We start from the raw sequence: 20,079 nt of genomic DNA on the forward strand, positions 1-20,079 counted from the left end.
GATGAGAAAGGTGCTTCATTGCTAAGGAATTTTATCCCAAAACTCTTAATCCCAGTCCAATCATGAGAAATACATCAAACAAACTCAAAACCGAGAGACATTCAACAGACTACCCAACCGAATACTTGTCAAAACTGTCAAGGTCATGAAAACAAGGAAAGTGTAAGAAACTATCATAGAGAAGAGAATGCAAAGGAGATATGATGACTAAATGCAGCATATACCTGGATCAGATCCTGGGACAAAAAGAGGACACAATGGAAAAACTGGTAAAATCCAAATAGAGTCTGGAGTTTAGTTAACAGTAACTACCTGGGCGGCGCCTGTGGATCAAGGAGTAGGGTGCCGGTCCCATATGCCAGAGGTGGCGGGTTCAAACCCAGCCACGGCCACCAAAAAAACAGTAACTACCGATGCTGGCTTCTCCCTCATGATAAATGTTCCATAGTAATGCAAGACATTAACAATGGGGCATCTGGGTAGGGGGCACATGGAAGCTCTTTGTACTATCACTGCCAGTTTTACGTAAATCTAAAATTAGTCCAAAATAAATCTTTACTGAAAAAGAAAAAAAAGACATAATAGATGGTTTCTCTTTTTTATTCCACTACACATAACTACTTTGTAGGTTCAGAGAATCAGAACACGTCTGTTGCAAAGATATGTGACCCAATCTCTTAAGGCAGGTCTCTGTTCCTAAATGTAGAGATGTAGTCTGGGTTTATGGTAGGAAGTGGGACATTCCTAAGCCATGGCAAGGAGGTGTGGGAATACTGACCTACACTGGACAAACAGGACCAGGACCACTGTCTGGAGTCACGTGCTATGGTCTGACATGGATGTCTCTAACATCATGTCACTTTCATTCATTTCTATTTCAAAGGTTTCTTCCAAGGAAGGCCTGGAATCTGGAGTTTTCCTTGAGGTTTCCAATGGTGTAAGCCCTGTTTCTTCTGCAGTCTGTTTTTCTACTTCAAATTCCCTGAAATCCCACGGAGGTGAAATAATGTTTTTTAGTGTCTTCATTGTATGCACATCAAAGTCATAACATTTTAATTTGTCTTTAATGTCTGCTCCTAAAAAGAAATACCATAATTAGAATAAAATAAGAAACTCCATTATTTATCTGCCATTTCCACCATTATGTAACACTGTCTATCACTTAAGTCAAACTGTACTTTTAAGAGCACAACTAAAAATCAGAAGGAAAACAATGTTCTAATCTTCTTCTTTTCCACCACTTTCAAAGGAGGTGCTGGAAGACTTTCAAAATCACGTGTAGTTGCAGCTCTGGGGCAGTTCCACAGGCACCCTGCTTCCTAAGCCCTCTTAGTTAACTAGTGAGGCCTGGGGGCAACATTTTCCTCAGCTGTTGCACACAAAAAGTGTCTGTGGTATGCCTGTCAGGAATAGCCACTAATCTTTATGCATAAAGAAACCACATATATTTTCTACAAATTAAAACCTTAAAAAAGCATAGCTGAACAGATCTGCACAGATATATTAGGTTCAATCATTTCCAACACAAGCAATATGACAATTTTACACAGGTCGAATTGATGGCTTTCAGGAATAGGTATTTTGGCAGATAATGACATACAAACATCCTAAAAATAAAAAATAAAGAATGATAATCTGGAAGTCTCTCTAAGACCATTACCTTTGTAAGTAGAGGGAAAATGTCTGTCTTGCTCACTACTGCACCTCCATCCCATATTTCGCTGTACATGCAACTTCTCCTTGAACAAGTGAAGGAACTAAGGCCCAGACTTGCCCTAAGTTATAGAGGTTGTTGAGGAGCAGAGCTGAGGGGTCAACCCAGGGTCTTCAGAGCACCAAGGCTGGAGATTTTTTTTTTGTTTTATTTTATCAATGGAGCCACAACAAAGCGTAACTGTACTTCCTCCATAATGTACTGCAAGGTGAGTTCCTACACACACATACACGTTTACCCACTGTAGGCAGAAAGAGTCACGCACAGCCCCTAACAACTGCCTTGTGCTCCTTCCTGGTCAACTTCCCAAGGCTGAAGTAATCACCACTCTGTCTCTTCTATCACTACCAATTAGTTTTGCTTATTACTCGTCTTCTACAAATGGAAGTAATCAGCACAAACTCTGTCAAAATCTGTGAAATTCAGCCATGTTGTTCTACAATTCAGCAGTGTTTTTCATCATGTAGTAGTCTATTGTACTGTATTAGGATACCACATTTTCATCGTGTAGTAGTCTACTGTATTGTATTAGGATATAATACACAATGTGAAAAATTGAAAACAATGCGAATACAAATAATTGTAATTCTTACCGATATAAGCTTCAGAATCACCAATGTACATTTCAATGCAATGACCAAGCATTGTAACAGAAAATGTATCATCTCGTCTAAGACCAAGGGCCTGCCAAGAAAAATTCAGCATGATTATCAAAAGAAAGTGTATTACCTTCTCTTTCAATTAAAAATATTCCTACATTGATTCACTTCAAAATATTCCAGGGTGCCCAGGGTCAGTGGGGATGCAGCTAAAGATGGGCCACAAGCTGGTAACTAAAGTTCAGCCATGGAGGTTCATCACACTCTTTTCTTATGCTTAAATTCTACCCCCCACAAAAGATTTAAAAACTGTATCTCACTCAGAGGTGAGCCTTCTATATTAATTAAATCACAGAAAAGATTACATAGTATAAATATGTAAATTACATAGTATCCATATGTACATATTTAAAAAACTAGAAAATCTGCCTAGTCCAAACATCTGACAAGCTCAGTGTTGTGGTTATCACAGTGACACCTTCAGGAATTCATCTAGTCTAAAAAATCTCTAATTAACCTTTGAAAATCAGCTATAAACCTATTATTCATGAATTTATCTTTGAAAGATACGTTTCCTCATATTTTATCTCCTCCAAAGACCCACACTTTCTCAAATGCAGGAACTGTTATTTCTTGCCACCACTATGTCTCAGCTACCACGTATGTGACTGAGATGTGCTGCCCATGCATGTGCAGACCCAGGGCCATGCAGGCAACAGACTAGACAACAAACCACATGAGGGTGAAGACACGTGAACTGTGCTGTCTGAAAACTTGCTGACACTTTAGCAGCCTAAGAGGGACTTGAGAGAGATTTTCAAAGCAGGTTTCTGGGACTTGGAGAAAGCATAGAGCCAAGAACTAGGTGTGTGCCCTGCACCAGATGCTTCATGGGAAAGGACGTTGACACACTATTTTATGATGTTTAATGGCTAAGTATCATAACCACTTCACTTATTAATTCACTAGAGTAATAAAGAAATCTGTCTACTTATGTTCCAGAGTACCTTCTCTAGCTACAAAAATAATTAAGTGACAGGAAAATATTAAAGTCTGTCAGCATTTTTTTTCTCTGCAGCCATCTTGCTTACTAATGGTGCCATAGGTTTGGTGACATATGATGTATGTATTAAGGAAAGATTCTCCCCTTTACTAAAGTGATCTCAAGTAATTAAGACTGGGAGCTGCTAAAGAGCTGTGAGCAGAACCTTCTGTGCCACCTTGACAGTGCCCAGACTGCCCACATGAGCCCACTGGGCACCTATAGGCCTCACTCTGACTCTGAAGAGATGATTCATATCTCTTTCTTTCTTTTTTTTTTTTTTTTTTTTTAGCCAGAGCCAGGTCTGAACCTACCACCTCTGGCATATGGGGCTGAGGCCCTACTCCTTTGAGCTACAGAAACCACCCTCATATCTGTTTCTAATCTGATGAACACCGTACAACATACACGTTTCTCTGCAAAGAAAATAAAACATGCTGCCTAAAGAATTTTAAAATAGTAAAGAAATAAACATTGCCTAGAAAAGCTATTTCCAAAAAGAAAAGTAAATCTTTATAGATTAAAAGTTAGGTACATAAAGGGCAAAATGTAAGGGTATGTGGCACATCTCCTAGGTGTGGGACACAACTACAACAGGGACTTTACCTAATAAATGGAAACATTGTAACCTAATCATTTGTACCCTCATATTAATCTAAAATAAATAAATAAATATTTTGTGTGTGTCCACACACACACAAAAAAAAACAATAATAAAGTTAGGTTCAAAACAAAGGACATACTGTGTGGAAATAGTCCACAGCATTTTCAAAGTTGCCCATCAGACTGTGGATATACCCTATGGCAGAGTAGGTGGATGCATTCTGAGGAATTAGCACCAATGCCTGGCGGTGGTAATCCAAGGCCTCAGCATACTTTCTGTGAGGGAAGGTAAGGAAGGTTTGGAGGAGAGGAAGAGAAGGAAGAAAAAGAAAACAATTACCAGGTATAGCAGGAGTACTAAATTCCTAAGTCCAAGATGAGTATTCATCAATGTAAGCACATAAGAAGCCCTTTCCTAAGTCAGAGTAAGTCTAGACCAGTAACCGTCCTCCACCCCCATGTCCATGCACCCTAACACCTCCTGAGAGTCCATCTTCCCAGCAAGCTCCCTCAGCGGCAGGGGCTCTCCTGTGTGGATACGCTGTGTTCCTTTGGATGTTTAGCGGGACACTACAACCACAACCTAATCCCCAACTCCTGGCCTGTGACAATACACCACCTTTTTATGAGATGGTAAACTTCTCATACCAGGAGTCATTAAAAGCAGCCAGTAGTTTGGCGTTAAGGTCCAAAAAAGTTACTTAGAAGTGTTCCCCAAAGTTCTCTGGAATACTTATCCTATAAAGTCTTTTGTTTATTTTTTTAAAAAAAGTTTGTATGTGCAAAGTTTGGGAAATGCTGCAGCTCCCAATGCATAGTAAAGACTCAAAGAAATCCTACAACAGAAAAACTTGTTAAATCTCAAGTAACTGAAAGTTTTTTATTTAACAAAGAACCCATTTTCAGCTATCATCTGTTTATCATACTACAAAACCTCTAGGAGAAAACAGGGATATGGTTTTAATTAGAGCCTACTGTCCCAATTCTTCCAAATTAATTCTGAACACTAAAAATTTTAATCTAAAAAAAGCTACTATAATTTTTCAGTGTGTTTTCTAAAATAAAATTATACCAACAGAAATAAATAACAGAAACAATTTTGATGCTTATTATATGTACAACCACGTAGAAAAAAAGGAGAATCTCTTGAAATGAAAACATAGCAAAGGCTAATTAAAATTAAGTAAATTTAGTCATGAAGTACATTTCTGAAATTCTTCTTCACTTACTTAAGTTTTCTGCAGACATGCCCCAAGTTGTTCAATAAAGGTTCCCATTTGTCAACTGTCACCTAAAACACAGCAACATCAAGGCCAGGAGTTACACAGATCACTGTTCAGCCTGACTTATTTATTTCCACCTCTGTGAAGGGGCTCTCTTCTGGTGTCCATAACAGATGGCAGGAGCACTGCTGGCTTACCTGCTCTCCTTTCCTACTACAGGAGCCTTCCTAAGGACTCCGCTGTAATTAACCAATGTCATCAAATAGGTCATCCACACTGAAGCAGTTCAAACCGTGTACCTACAGCTCAGAGCTTCTCTGCCACACTAGACTTTTATATCCATCTGTTTTGACTTAGAAATTTTGTTAAGTACTTTAACTTCAATGTGTCACACCCCAAACACATCTCTCTCTTGCCACACCAGCCTTCGGAGCGCCTTCCCAGTCAGCACACAACACTCCCTTGAACCTGACCCTTCCAAGAACCACCAGGCCTTGCTCCTCCATCTCTGGGCATGACGCCCACACACTTACTTTTCACCTCCCTTATCAGCAGTCTATGGGGCCCTATCGCATAGTCTGACCACGCTGTCCCTTTTGCCTTCTCACTTCAAGGTCCTTAGTGCCTGACATTTAACCTTCCTGTCTCACTTCCTGATGTGCTCTGTGAGCTCAAATTCCAAGCCACATTGAATCAGCTCCAACCTCTGCATATGCCATTCTGTACACCTAAAATGCCCTTCTCCTTCACTTCTGCTTGGCTAAGGTCTGATCACCTTCAGGACTGACGTGTATGATACTGAAACCAAAAGCCTTCCTGACTACCTTCGCGTCTGAGCACACTGCCTTTCTCCATGGGTACCTTTATTTCCTCAAGTGCACTGTATTTTCACTTCCAGTTTATTTATTTACCCTCTCTAATAGATCTGAGAGCAGGAAATAACAAACTAGTTCCCTGTTGCATCCCAACCTCTACCTCAGAGCCAAGGAAATAATCAACATTCATTAAACATATGTCAACCACACCAATGAACAGACCTGAGGCTCACTCCACCTCTGCTCAGAATGGCTCCAGGAGGTATGGTCCAAGTGAATGGAAAACAAGTCATCTAATGACTCTTAGGCATGCCCGCTGCAGATACTTTGACACTTTGCTGTAGTTTATAATTGAAGTCAAACAATACCTTCCCTCCTTCATATAACTTTTTATTGGGCATTTTGACACTTAGATGATATTATACTTTCATACTTAATTTAATCAGGACTCCAAAGTGCCTATGAATCATCGAGGAGTATAGTTGCAACCTTACATGTGGTTTAAGAAAATGCTTCTCAAACTTCTCTGTGCAAGAGAATCACCTGCTGATTAAGCTAAGACTGTAGATTTTTACTTAGTAGATCTGAGATTCTGCACTTCTATCAAGCTTCCAGTGATGTGAATGCTCTGGGTCTGTCTGAACAGCAAGGTACAGAACACTGAAACCAACAGGGCAGCAAGAAGCAGTCTGAAAGTAACAAAGCACTTGCACTCTCCAGAACCACCAGGAAGAACCACCACTCAGCTGAGGAGGAGCCTGCTTTATATACACACTTCAAAACAGACAGAAATACAGTGTTCATAAGCTCAGAAGACAATAAGAGATCAAAACAAACAAATGTGACTTTGGGGACCCACAGATAGCTAACTGTCGGGGAGGCTGGAGGAACTGTGTCTGAGGGAACAGGAAGGAGCCAGCAGCAACGAAAGGAGAGAGCTGAGGGCCAGCAGGTATGGAAAAAAGAGAATCAGGAGTTAGAACGGCAGTTGCCACAAGGCCCTTACCTACAGAAGTTCATGACACCTAAAAGTGTTATTTTTTTCTTTTTACTTTTCTTTTCTTTCTTTTTTTTTTTTTCAGATAGATTCTCACTCTGTTGCCCTACCTACCCAGTGAGCTTTGATAACATGCAGTGGTGTTATCAAAGCTCACTGGGCTCAAGTGATTCTCCTGCCTCAGTCTCCTGAATAGCTGGGACTACAGGCGACCACTACACCCAGCTAAAATTACAGGTGTGACCCGCCAGGCCTGGATGATTTTAACTATTTTTAAATAATACCAGCATACACATATCCTTGCTAGGTGGAAAGTTAACTCATAAGCACCAATTCATGAGTATGTTTTTTATCTTACAGAACCTAGTCAAACACCCCAAACACTGAGAGATCCAGACAACACGGTCCACACATGGTTAGGAGCAGCAACAAAAGGTCTGAGTCTGAAAGATGCCTGTCCCCATTCCTGCCCCTGCATAAATGGGATCTGCTACAGAGAGTCAAAGTTGAGGCTCTCTGAAGTTGAAAGAGTTATTAAGTCAGATACTATAGTGCCCACCAGTTAAGATCACCAGTTCAAATATATTATACAATAAACTCTGATTATTTCTACATTTCAAACCTAGAGCCCTCTTATGAAAACAGCCAACATCTGCCCTCTTATTTAGAAACAAACATTTTTTTTAACTGCCTGACAGTTCAAACATTAACAAACCATTTGTTATTGTAAATATTAGGTTATTATCTTCTAGGCAAGAGAGACTGTCTATATTATTTTCCTCACTCAACAGTAAACACTCAGGGGTGTGTACATGTGTATTTATAGATACTACATGGAATACCTCATTTCCAATTGCTTTAATCTTTTCCAAAGCATCAAGAAACCATTTTTCTGCTGTTTTCCATCTAAAATAGAGGAAAAAAAGGTTACAGATTATTCAAAATTAGCAAATATAAACATTTAAGAAAAATATGAATATCTCTTTCAACATTAAAATGAAATGACATCTCTTTCAGCATTAAAATGAAATGGAGATAATTATTAAAATTCAAAGTTAAATCGAATAAATAATTTTATGGCTTAACATCACATGAGTTCAAGATTTCAGCAGATGTGCATTATGCGCATTATTTATGTTCTATGAAGGACACTATGAAAGTTTCTTGATACACATAAATCAAGAAATGTAAAATCATTTCTTCTTCTTTTTTAAAGGCTAGTCAGGTGAAGCAGAAATCATTTTGATAACTGTATTTTTTCAAAATAATCGCCACAGCATTCTTCACACTTTTGTGTTCCCATAAACTACTTTTGAAAACATCCTCTCCCTTCATTTTCTTCAAATGCTACAAGCTCACTTTTATAGGCAAGAACAGCTTCTTTGGGGCTGGAGAAGCTTCTTCTGAGTACATAATTTTTTACTATAGAGAAGAGGAAATAATCACATGCAGCAAGGTCAGGACTACAGGGTAGATGAGTACTAAGTTTCACCTCTGTGAACTCTAGGAACTGAATAATGAAGTTGGCTGGGTGGGCAGATAGTCTATCTTGATGCAAAGTGGTCCCCACAGTCCTGTCCTTGGCCCCATTCTTGAAGCTTCCTGAAAACTTCTGGTGGGCACGCTACGTATGCCACTGAGCAACAACAGTCCTATGTTCCTCCAGAGGACCAGAGGTGATGTGACTGGGTATAGAGGGGAAAGCAGTACCATTTTCTGACACTTCAGAGCCATTTCATTTTTTTTTTTTTACAATGTCTCACTTTGCTGCCCTCAGTTGAGTCCCATGGTGTCACAGCTCTCAGCAACCTCAAAATTTTGGGCTTAAGTGATTCTCTTGCCTCAGCATCCCGAGCAGCTAGGACTACAGGCGCCTGCCACAACACCTGGCTACTTTTAGAGACAAGGTCTCGCTCTGGCACAAGCTGGTCTCAAAACTGTGAGCTCAGGCAATCTACCTGCCTTGGCCTCCCAGAGTGCTAGGATTACAGGCATGAGCCGCTGCACCTAGCCCCACTTCACTTTTGTTGGTGGATTTTCATCGGAAACAATCTTCAGTGTTGAGTACCACTTATTCTCTGATTCAAACTGGTAAACCCAGATTTTATCACCATAATGACATCAGAAATGAGTCTAGACTTGCATCCATTGAATCTGACCAGCACTTCTTTACACCGTTCATTCAACTCAGATGCGCTTTTGCTTATCTGTCAAAGTATGAGGCACCCATGCAGATGAAACTTTACTGGCTCAAAGATAATCATGGTAGGATTTTGACCCTGCTAGCAATCCAAACTGTAGTACTACTTCAATGCCCTTAAATGTCACTCGATTGTTTCTGCAAACCACGTTTCACACACACAGCAGTGATGTTTTCCTCATTCACTGCAATCGCCGGATGCCCACTCCTCTCCTTGTCTCTCAATGAAGTTCGGCCTCTTTTAAGTTTTTAAAACCACCAAAAAATTGCCTTGCAGAAAGGAATAAAGACTCCAGAAGCCCACTGCAAACACTCAAGGCTGTGAGACTCATTTAACCCACTTTTAAAATCACAGAAAACCATCACACAAAAGTGCTCTCCTCCCAGCTCCACAGCAGATGCCCACTGAGTGGACTGAGGAAGGATACAAATGAGCCTCTCACATTGGAATTTGTGTGAGTGAATCAGATAGGAGAATGCTGTTGACTGTCTTTCTTGGAAGTGAAATAACGCGCCACAAGACAGTATGTCTCAAAACTTTTGTAGTGACTTTTATATACAGTCACTATCAATACTGATTTTGTAAATACTGTACCATTGCTCCCAGGGGAAAAATAGGCCCCTGCAAACCTCTGCTCATATCATTTTCATCAACTGATCAGTGCATGACCTTGTTTCGTGTGTGTTTCTGTTCAGTGACACCTGAGTTGATGCATATTGTCCAATGTTGACTAATACTGAACTTGCCACAGCAGCATTATAACCCACAACCCACACCTGAGCCAACTTCTCTAACACACACATTTCCGCCATAAGGCACATCATAGCCTCCTGTGCTTGGGAACACTAAAGAACTCTTCAGTGCAGAGCTCAGAGATCACTGTGAACAGTGATCCAAGAAAAAGCACAAAATTATGAAAAATGTGGTAGCCATAAGGCACATCATAGCCTCCTGTGCTTGGGAACACTAAAGAACCCTTCAGTGTGGAGCTCAGAGATCACTGTGAACAGTGATCCAAGAAAAAGCACAAAATTATGAAAAATGTGATAGTAACCAGACTACAAAAAGATTCCTTGTTTACAGTATGAGCTGAAACAAAATACACAAAGAACTTTGTGTTACATGACTTCAGTCAGGCATGTGTGCACCACAAGGTCGAATTCCTCCTGCCCTGTATCTGCAAACAACCAGCACCTCAAGTCCTGATATGGGGAGAAGGTAATTCGCAAATACAGAATATGCAAATACTGATGACTGACTCTATTATATTATATTACTATATATTTTTTACAGCTTCAAATTGTTTTAAAAATACCTAGATAACCCATTTTGGAACACACATGTGCCACAAACACTGAAGTAGTTCTAGTTTACTATGTTAAAATTTATGTGTAATTGAATGCAAAGGATTATAGATGTTTTTCTTTTTGAGTATGACACCAAACCACTTACTCTACAGATAATCAAGACTACATTAAAGCTTCAGTGAACCAGGAAACTCAGACATTGGGTCATTCTAATTAGCTTAATTTTCTGATTTACTATTAACAAAAGAGAAAACACTTCATCTTAACAGCTATAGAAAATTTACCTCCAACCTGTGAGTCTAACTCCTAACCAACACAGAGAACTAAGGGCGCACAGGGCCTTCAGGCCATACTGCAGGATCTCAGGGGCTGAACTAGCCACCTGTCAAAAGACAACCACAACCTGGGTTTAGAATTTTTTTTTTTTTTTTTTTTGTTGCTGTTTTTGTCCAGGGCTGGGTTTGAACCTGCCACCTCCAGCATATGAGGCCCGTGCCCCACTCCTTTGAGCCACAGGTGCCGCCCTGGGTTTAGAATTTTTAAGGAAATCCAAGATAACAGTTTTTCTTTTCTTTTTTTAACCATCTCCTCCTAAAATAGTACATTTAAAAATAAAAATCCACTGAAGAGTCACTCTGAGCATTTAACTCTTTTCAGAAAGTAAAGGGAAGGACTTACGGCCTTTCAGTACTTACTCTCCATTCTGAAATGCAACCACTCCAACCTCGTGCATAACAAAAGGGTCTTCTGGTGCAATACTCAGAGCTTGGCTGAAGAATCTTTCAGCAAGTTTTGAGTTATTGGTCAAACCATATTCTAATCCGATATATAGCATAGGCAAATGACATCTAAAAATATTAGAAAATGTCATATATTTAATACCCAAAGCTTTGTAATTCAGCAGAAACTCATCTATCAACTTCATAACTTACCGGCAAAATAATTTAAAAGTAGCACAACATAGCATTTACTATTTTCCTAACTCTTAATTTACTAATATTTAATGAATACTTAATATACTTTTAGACTAATCAGCTGCCACTCTTAAAATCTTTAAGCAAGCTATTTATCTTTAATTTTCATTATTCCACAGTAAAACATAACCAAAGCCCTCTAAAACAGAACAGCGCCTGTTTTCCTCTATGATGAAATGTCAGGCCCCAGTCAAGCCTGACCTCCCCTTTTCCTATTTATTCAGCACCATTTACCCTTCAAAGCTGTGTCCACATCCCACTTCCCTTTATGAAGCTGCCTCTCACTTTTCCAACCCACATGGTTCTCCTTCCTGTTAATTCCCATTAAAATCCATTACTGCCATTCTGCACAGAAGGGATCCAAGCAACATTTCATGTATCAACTGTTCTCCACCCTGGGACAGTTCTAGGTACAGAGTCAGCACTAACTACTTTTTAATTAAATTCCCATCTATCTGTTCACACTAATGCACCACTAACTGCATTAAAGCAAATATAATAAGATGACCCCTTGAAGATGATCTAAGACATCGATAAGCAGTGATTGATTACTTGCTACATATATACCTTGGCTCTAGTCTAGAATCATGACTCAAATAAAGATTCTTTCAACATGGATTTTGGGAGGACAATTAAAAAAAAAAGATTCTATCATCTAAAAGTATTTGTCTGGAAGAAGTAATTTCAAGATGGCAAAGTGAGGAACTCCAAAATGTTATCTATTCATAGATGCAACAAGAACACTGGCAAAAATTGTCGAAACCAACTTTTTCAGAATTTGCAAGTTAGGAAAGGGCCACAACAATCTGAGGAATATATTTGAGAGCAGCAGCCACCTCTCAGCAATAACAGCACTCTGTGGTTCAGCAAGCCCACTCCCAGTGCACTCTCCCCAGCTCTGCACTAGCCTTGAAAACCTGCAGACTCAAAACCACCAGCAGGCCAGTCACTAGAGGAAGCACAGTGAATTTGGAGTTCTGCTTGGTTTGACCTTAGAGCTCACTCGAGGAGAAAAGCTCCATCCCAGTGTATTTGTAGAAAATAATCTGCAGCAATCTGCAAACACAATAATCTGTGTTTACCATCTGCAGCTACACCAGGTGGGGTAAACAAGAGGTTGGCCAAAACAGTAAAAGGAAATCTGGGCATAGAGGGCTTTGGAAGAGCCAACACATTCCTCCAGGGTGCCACACACTTGTGCACACAAACACACACACACTTGGACACACACATATGTATGCATGCACAGGGCTACATAAATGCACAGGGCAGACCTGAGACGGCCCTAACCTCTCATCCCCTACTAACCTGAGGCTCTGTGCAAGAAGGAATGAAGGCTAAAGCAGAGTCCTCAACTATCCTATTAGTGCTGAAGGCCACACAGGACTTACAGGTTTGAGAGACATCAAATCCACTATTTAACTGAGTAGAGGCTTCAGTGGCCTCACACAATACCTTCGGGATATAGACTACAGAATTACAGAAAGCAAATAAATAAACAGTGACAACAACAAACCCTGGGATAGGATGGGAAAACCTGGTTTCCAGCATTTCTCCAATGTAGTACTTTTTTTTTTTTTTTGAGACAGAGTCTCACTTTCTTGCATCAACCATGGCATCATAGCTCACAGCAACTTCAAACCCTTGGGCTCAAGCGATCCCCTTGCCTCAGCCTCCCAAATAGCTGGGACTACAGGCACCCACCACAATGCCCAGACACCTTTTAGAGACAGGATCTGACACTTGCTCAGGCTGGTCTTGAACTCATGAGCTCAAGCAATCCACCTGCCTCATCCTCCCAGAGTACTGGGATTACAGGCATGAGCCACCAAGCCCAGCCCTTTACTTTAAATGTCCATTTTCAACCAAAAACAGACATGCAAAGGAACAGGAAAAGTACAGCCCGTACACTAGAAATAAAGTAGTCAATAGAAACTACTCTGGAAAAAGCTCCAATGTGAGACAAGCAAAATGAATACCTTAAACAGGCTATTTTTAATGTTCAAAGAACTAAAAGAAAGTATGCCTACAAAAATAAAGTATGAGAATAATGTCTTACTACAGAATAACAATAAAGAGCATTTTTTAAAAAAATCAAATAGCAATTCTAGAGTTGAAAAGTATAATAAAAATAAAAAAGTCACTAGAAATGTTTAAGAACAGATTTGAAAAGGCAGACAAAAACGTAATTGAACTTGAAGGTCAACTGAGATTATCCCATTAGAGAAACAAAAAAGAAAAATGAATATAGCCACCATGGAGCATACCAATACATTCACAGTAAGAGTCCCAGAAGAAGAAGGAAGACAGGGACAGAAAGAATATTTGGAGAAATAACAGTCAAAAGCTTTCCAAAAATCCCAAAGCACTCCAAGCAGAACAAACCCAAGAAATCCGGACCCTGAAAAAGACAAAAAAAGAATCTCTAAAGCAGTTACAGAAAAGCAACTACTAACATCACAAGGGTTCTTCAATGAAATCAGCAACTAATTTCTCATTAAATACCAGAGGCCAGAAAGCAGTTGGATTACAAAGTACTGAAGGTCAGTCAACCCAGAAACCTTATCCAGCAAAAGTATCCTTTACGAATGAAGGTGAAATTAAGACATTACCGGGGAGAGGGGGACTGAGAAGGCTTACTGCAGACTCACCTTACAAAAAATACTAAAGGAAATTCTACAGGCTGAAACCATAGTATTCCAGAGAGTAATTCAAACCCACAAGAAAAAACAGAGTATTAGCAAAGACAATTATATGATTATAAAAGACAGTACAGGACACTCACTTGCAATTGTATTGTTGGGCCTATCACATACAGAAATGCAAGGTTTACCAATACACAATGGGTGAAAGCAAAGCTGCTCTAGAGTAAGAAATAACACCAAGCCAGGTGCAGTGGCAACTGTACTTTCAGCTACTTGGGGGCTGAGATAGGAGGATCACTTGAACCCAGGAATTAGAGGCTGCAGTGAGTCATGATTGTGCACCAGACTCCAGCCTGGGTGATAGAGCAGAAAAAGAAAAGAAAGAAAAAGAAAAAAAAGAAAAGAAAAGAAAGACACTAGGTATTAACTCAAACAAAAGAGATTACAGGACAAAAGAGAAAACTAAAAATGTAAATAAGGTTAATATAACAAATGATGTACATTCGTACCTGCTTACCTTTCTTCTCATAGCTTCTTTAAAAAACAAAATTACAGAAAGTAATAATGTAACAACGTATAATTAATTTCCAGTTTTTTGGGTTTTTTTTGAGACAAAGTCTCATTCTGTTGCCTGGGTAGAGTGTTATGGCGATATCATAGCAGCTTCAAACTCCTGGGCTCAAGTGATCCTTTGCCTCAGTTTCCTGAGTAGTTGGGATTACAGGCTCCTGTCATGACACCCAGCTAGTTTTTCTATATCTAGTAGAGACAAGGTCTCACTCTTGCTTAGGCTGGTTTCAAACTCCTGAGCTCAAGGGATAGATCTGCCCTGGCCTCCCAGATTGGTGGGATTATAGGCATGAGCCATCGCCCCCAGCCTAACAGAGTATAATTGAGAACATCTGTCATTAGCAGATGTGCCCAACAAGAAATATCAACGAGAGTCATTTGAGCTAAAATAAAAGGATACTAGACAGTAACTTGAATCCACATGAAGAAATAAGAGTCTGACAAAAGTAACTATATTGTATACGTAAAGTGGTATAAATTTATTTTTGCTTCTAACTGTTTTGTACTTGATTTAAAAGATAACTAAATAAAACAAAAATTATAATTTTGTGTTAATGGGCTTATAATATATAAGATGTACTTTGTATGACAATAATAGCAGAAGGAGGTACAAAGAAACAGTTCTACTGGAGTAAAGTTTTGGTATACTATTGATGTTAAATCGGTATTAATCCAAATTAGAATGTTTTAAGTTATTAAATATAATCCTCAAGATAACAAATAAGAAAACAACTCAAAATTATATAAGACAAAAATGGAATTAAAATGGGATACTATAAGATACCTATTCAACATAAAACAAGGCAGTAATGAGAAATGCCAGGAACAAAAAGACATACACAGAAAACCAAGAACAAATTGGCAGACATAAATCCTACCTTATCAGTAATTACATTAAACAAAAATGGAATAAACACTCCATTCAAAAGGCAGCAAGTTGTAGAAGAAATTAAAATGATCTAATTATATATGTTGTCTACAAGAAATATACTTTAGACTCCAAGATACTAACAAGTTAAAAATAATAGGATGAGGGCGGCGCCTGTGGCTCAGTCGGTAGGGCGCCGGCCCCATATACCGAGGGTGGCGGGTTCAAACCCAGCCCCGGCCAAACTGCAACCAAAAAAATAGCCGGACGTTGTGGCGGGCGCCTGTAGTCCCAGCTACTCGGGAGGCTGAGGCAAGAGAATCGCTTAAGCCCAGGAGTTGGAGGTTGCTGTGAGCTGTGTGAGGCCACGGCACTCTACCCATGGCCATAAAGTGAGACTCTGTCTCTACAAAAAAAAAAAAAAAAAGGATGAAAAAAGACGTACCATGCAACATAACAAAGGACAGCTTGTGTGACTATACTAACGTCAGACAGAGATTAAGACGCAAACTGCTACTAGACACAATGAAGGACATTTACAATCATAAATGCTCAATCCATCAAGAAAATGAAACAATTATAAACATATATGCATTTGACAATGGATACTCATAATACATGAATCAAAAACTGCCAGAGATGGGGAGGGAGACAGACAACTGAACAGTAAGAGTTGAACACACCAATACCGCACTTGGAATAATTGGTAAAATAACCAGCAAGAAGATCAACAGGGAAATAGAAGACTTCAATAACACTACAAAAATCAGACCTAACAGGCATCAATGGAACACTATGCCCAACAGAAGCAGAATTCTCAAGTACATTCAGAACAATGTCTATGATAGACCATATGTTCACTCATAAAACAAGCCTTAATAAATTTGAAAAGGCTGAAGTGCAAAGTATGTTCTCCAACAACAATGAAAATTAAGTCAGAAATCAATAAAAGAAGGAAATCTGAGAAATTCACAAATATGTGAAAATTAAGTATCAGCATACCCTTAAATGACTAAGGACTCATAAAATAAATCACAACAGAAACTTAAAAATATATATCCAATGTCAAACATTTATCCAAACATGGGCAGGTTAGAAGAATGCAAAGCTGTTCTGATAGTAAAGTTAAAACTGAGAGAAAAATAATACTTATCTTGATGTGAGAATTTAATGACATGAAGTTTGTTAGATTGAGAAATGCTAAAAATATTAATTGTATTATCAGTTTTTTCCTTCTTGTGAGACAAGGTCTCACTCCATCATGTACAGTGGTGTGATCACAGCTCACTACAATTTCCAGCTCCTAGGCTCAAGCAATCCTCCAGGCTCAGCCTCCTAAGCAGTGAGGGCTATAGAATACACCACCACCAACCCTGGCTAATTTTGTTTTTGTTTTTGAGACAAGAATCTCACTCTTATCACCCTGGGTAGAGTGCTATTGGGGCACAGCTCATTAGTTCACTGCAACCTCAAACTCCTGGGATCAAGTGATCCTCTCGCCTCAGCCTTGAGTAGCTGGGACTACAGGTGCCCACCACAACACTTGGCTAGTTGTAGAGATGGGGTCTCGCTCTTGCTTAGTCTGGTCTGGAACTCCTGAGCTCAGGCAATCAGCCTGTCTCAGTCTCAGGGAGTGCTGGGATTACAGGCACAAGGCACTGCACCTAGCCTTTGTTTTTCTTTTTAGAAACAGGGTCTATTGCTATGCTGCCCTGGCTAATATTGAACTATTGGGCTCAAGTAATCCTCCAGCTTCGGCCTCCCAAAGTGCTAAGATTATAAGTATGAGCCACTACATCTAGCCATTATCATTGATTTTGATTCCTACCTAGGAACTAATAACTATTCTGTTTGTGAGCACCCAGAATATCAAAAAAAATTTCCAGACTCTAGCATGTGCTTATAAGAAACAACTCATAGGAAGTTATTGAGATTTTTTTTTCTAAAAAATTATCAGAAAGATAGTAATGAGATTCAGAAAATCAGTGGAAAAGGTCCTGCACATCTCAGCGGAGAGAAGGAGACCTGGACTGAGTACAAGGCCCACTTAAAGAGGTTGATGACTGGCTGGACAACTCTAACTGGAGGTTACTTCTACTCATGGGTAGTGCCAGGGGCTGAATGTTTGCATCCTTCCCACAAATTCAAATTTTAAAGCCCTAACCCACTCTATGCCTGTATTTGGAGATTAGGGCCTGTGAGGAGATAATAAACGTCAAATGATCCTAAGAGTAAGACCCTAATGCAATAGTAAGGTGTCCTCAGAAGAAGAAGAAGAAACATCAGAGCTCACTCTCTGCCATACGAGGACACAGCAAGAAGTCAATATCCACAAGCCGGGAATAGAGCCCTCACCACAAACAGCATCAGCTAGCATCTCATCTTGACTTCCCAGCCTCCAGAATTATGAGAAAATAAATTTCTGTCCTTTAAGCCATCCAGTCTATGGTCTTCTGTTATGGCAGCCCTATTAACTAATGCAATTAAGGAGATACATCCTTCACAGTATTTGTATGGATGATTAGATCTAAGTCATACTTATCAAGTTACTATGAGTATAAAAAGCTAGAGTTGATAAATAATCTGGGTATAGAACCGAGTGACAAGAGGTGTTTGAATAGTTTGAAGAAGGAGATCAAATCTAACAAGATAAAATTCAATATAGTTAAATACAGCAGAACCTCTGCAAGTTGACCACTCCAGGGACTGTAACAATCTGGTCACCATACGGAGGTGGTCACCATAAGGAACTAGGCCAACTGTGCTGATATGTACATGTGGTGTATGTCCAGTCTGTGAAAATTAGGTCAATTTAAGAAGGTAGCCAGTGTAGGGAGGGCTCAGCTGTGAAGGATCTGCTGTACATGAGCCATGTCAAGCACTTTAAGTAAACAGATGCAGCTAACTTTGAGTGCTTCAATATGCAATGAGTAAGTTTTGTTGTTATTCCTATTTTTTAAGAGGTTAAAGAATTTGCCCAAGATCATGTAGCTCTGAGTGGAAGAGTCTGGAAGGGCGCCTAGGCAATGTGACTCCAGACCACCCCTCTGGACCTCTACACTCCCACCTCCTCTTCACACAGGTTGACAGAAGTAATGTAAACAAAAGAATTCTGCAAAGTCTAACCAAGGGTGAGACCAATAAGAGTCAGTAGGAATCAGAGCAATATTACTTCAATTACTATCAATATAGTTGATACTGATTGAAATCCAGCATATTGCAAATACAGTCCTGTACTACAACTAAGCCACATCAAATACCTTTTGGTAACAGATAAGATATAATACTTTTGCATTTGAGTATCTTCATTCTTGCATGAACACATGAAGAGCTTCTGTACTCATCTCTTCCCGTGGACCAATTTCCAAGTTTCTTCTTGCATTGGCTGAGACAAACTGCTAGGCAAACTCACTACACCAGCTTCTTTCCTCCTCCATTTTCATAGTTATTTTACAATTACAAGCTACTAGATAAGAAGTAAAATGCTTCTGTTCAGTTTAAAATCAAATAGCAATAACAGTAACAATAGAAATACCCTTTCATCAGCTGTGCTGCTGTGAAGTAGGCAGCCATGGCCTGGTCATGCTCACTCTCCACCGCAAATGAGTGCCCATAGGCTATCCAAGCAGGCCCATAGGTCTTCTCCAGCGCTGTAGCTTTGCTAAAATAAATAGTGCACTCAATTTATTCTTAAATTGTTAATTTTATATAAGCAGATGCCCTCTCAAAGACATTTTCATTTAATATATAAATGAGTCATCAACATAGTAAAGACTAATGTAATATTTATGTTAATTCACTTGAACTAAAACAATATTTAACAGTATAAGCAAAAGTTCATTAAGTTTTAGGAGAGAGGTCCACAGTTTTAGGTACTATAGCCAAACTCATCAGCACTCTGCATGAAACCCACAAACATTACTTCATCCAGGAGCTCATGGAGATAAAATGGTGGAGCAACAGCAACAAACATTAAGTGGGGATCTATTTTGTGCCCAGCACCACACTAGATGACTAAATGCATGCTCTCATCCTGTAACTTGCAAGATAAGTTAATTCATATTTTAAGGACAAGTATAGCAAGGCTTGTTAGTTTAAGTGATATCCTACAGATGGTGGTAGAAGATTCATCCGGTTTCACAGATTACGCTATAAATGAATTGTCTTCAGTGAACACAATGCAATAATCAATCCATAGCAAGGAATAAAGAGAACATGTCAGAAAACATGGAAAACTAAGGGTGATATCCTACTTCCTAGCATTTTATTTTTCTAACTTTTCTGTTCCCCAAATGGTCCCTGTTTTATGTAGAGTCCATTACTTAATCATACAGTGAAACGAAGCATTATACTTCAAAAGAACTTTTACAATACAAATCACCTTCCTACTGACAAGTTTTCCTAAAATGCTGAGCACACAACCCACCAGAGATCTATTTTCTTCCTAACACAAGGCACTTTCAGGTTATCTTATCAATTTCCCTAACAATCCTGAGATGTAAATATTATGCCAACCCCATT

At 39.4% G+C, this 20,079-nt stretch overlaps 1 protein-coding gene across 2 annotated transcripts in view; it reads right to left on the reverse strand.

The window, feature by feature from the left end:
• Positions 1-584: 584 nt before the first annotated feature.
• The window catches only part of CDC16 (cell division cycle 16), a 40,008-nt gene continuing 20,513 nt past the window's right edge, over positions 585-20,079 (reverse strand). Inside the window, exons 12-18 of one of the 2 annotated variants that reach the window (XM_053563286.1) lie at positions 19,094-19,219; positions 11,197-11,349; positions 7,836-7,899; positions 5,188-5,249; positions 4,099-4,234; positions 2,308-2,398; positions 585-1,076 (exon numbers count right to left, since the gene is read on the reverse strand). In XM_053563286.1, coding sequence (XP_053419261.1) covers positions 817-1,076; positions 2,308-2,398; positions 4,099-4,234; positions 5,188-5,249; positions 7,836-7,899; positions 11,197-11,349; positions 19,094-19,219 — 892 coding nt within the window. In that variant the 3' untranslated portion in view covers positions 585-816. The remainder of the gene's footprint in view (positions 1,077-2,307; positions 2,399-4,098; positions 4,235-5,187; positions 5,250-7,835; positions 7,900-11,196; positions 11,350-19,093; positions 19,220-20,079) is intronic. The other variant, XM_053563287.1, reaches the window with a different exon arrangement.

This window comes from Nycticebus coucang, chromosome 15, assembly GCF_027406575.1.
Source record: "Nycticebus coucang isolate mNycCou1 chromosome 15, mNycCou1.pri, whole genome shotgun sequence".
Classification (NCBI taxonomy): Eukaryota; Metazoa; Chordata; class Mammalia; order Primates; family Lorisidae; genus Nycticebus; species Nycticebus coucang.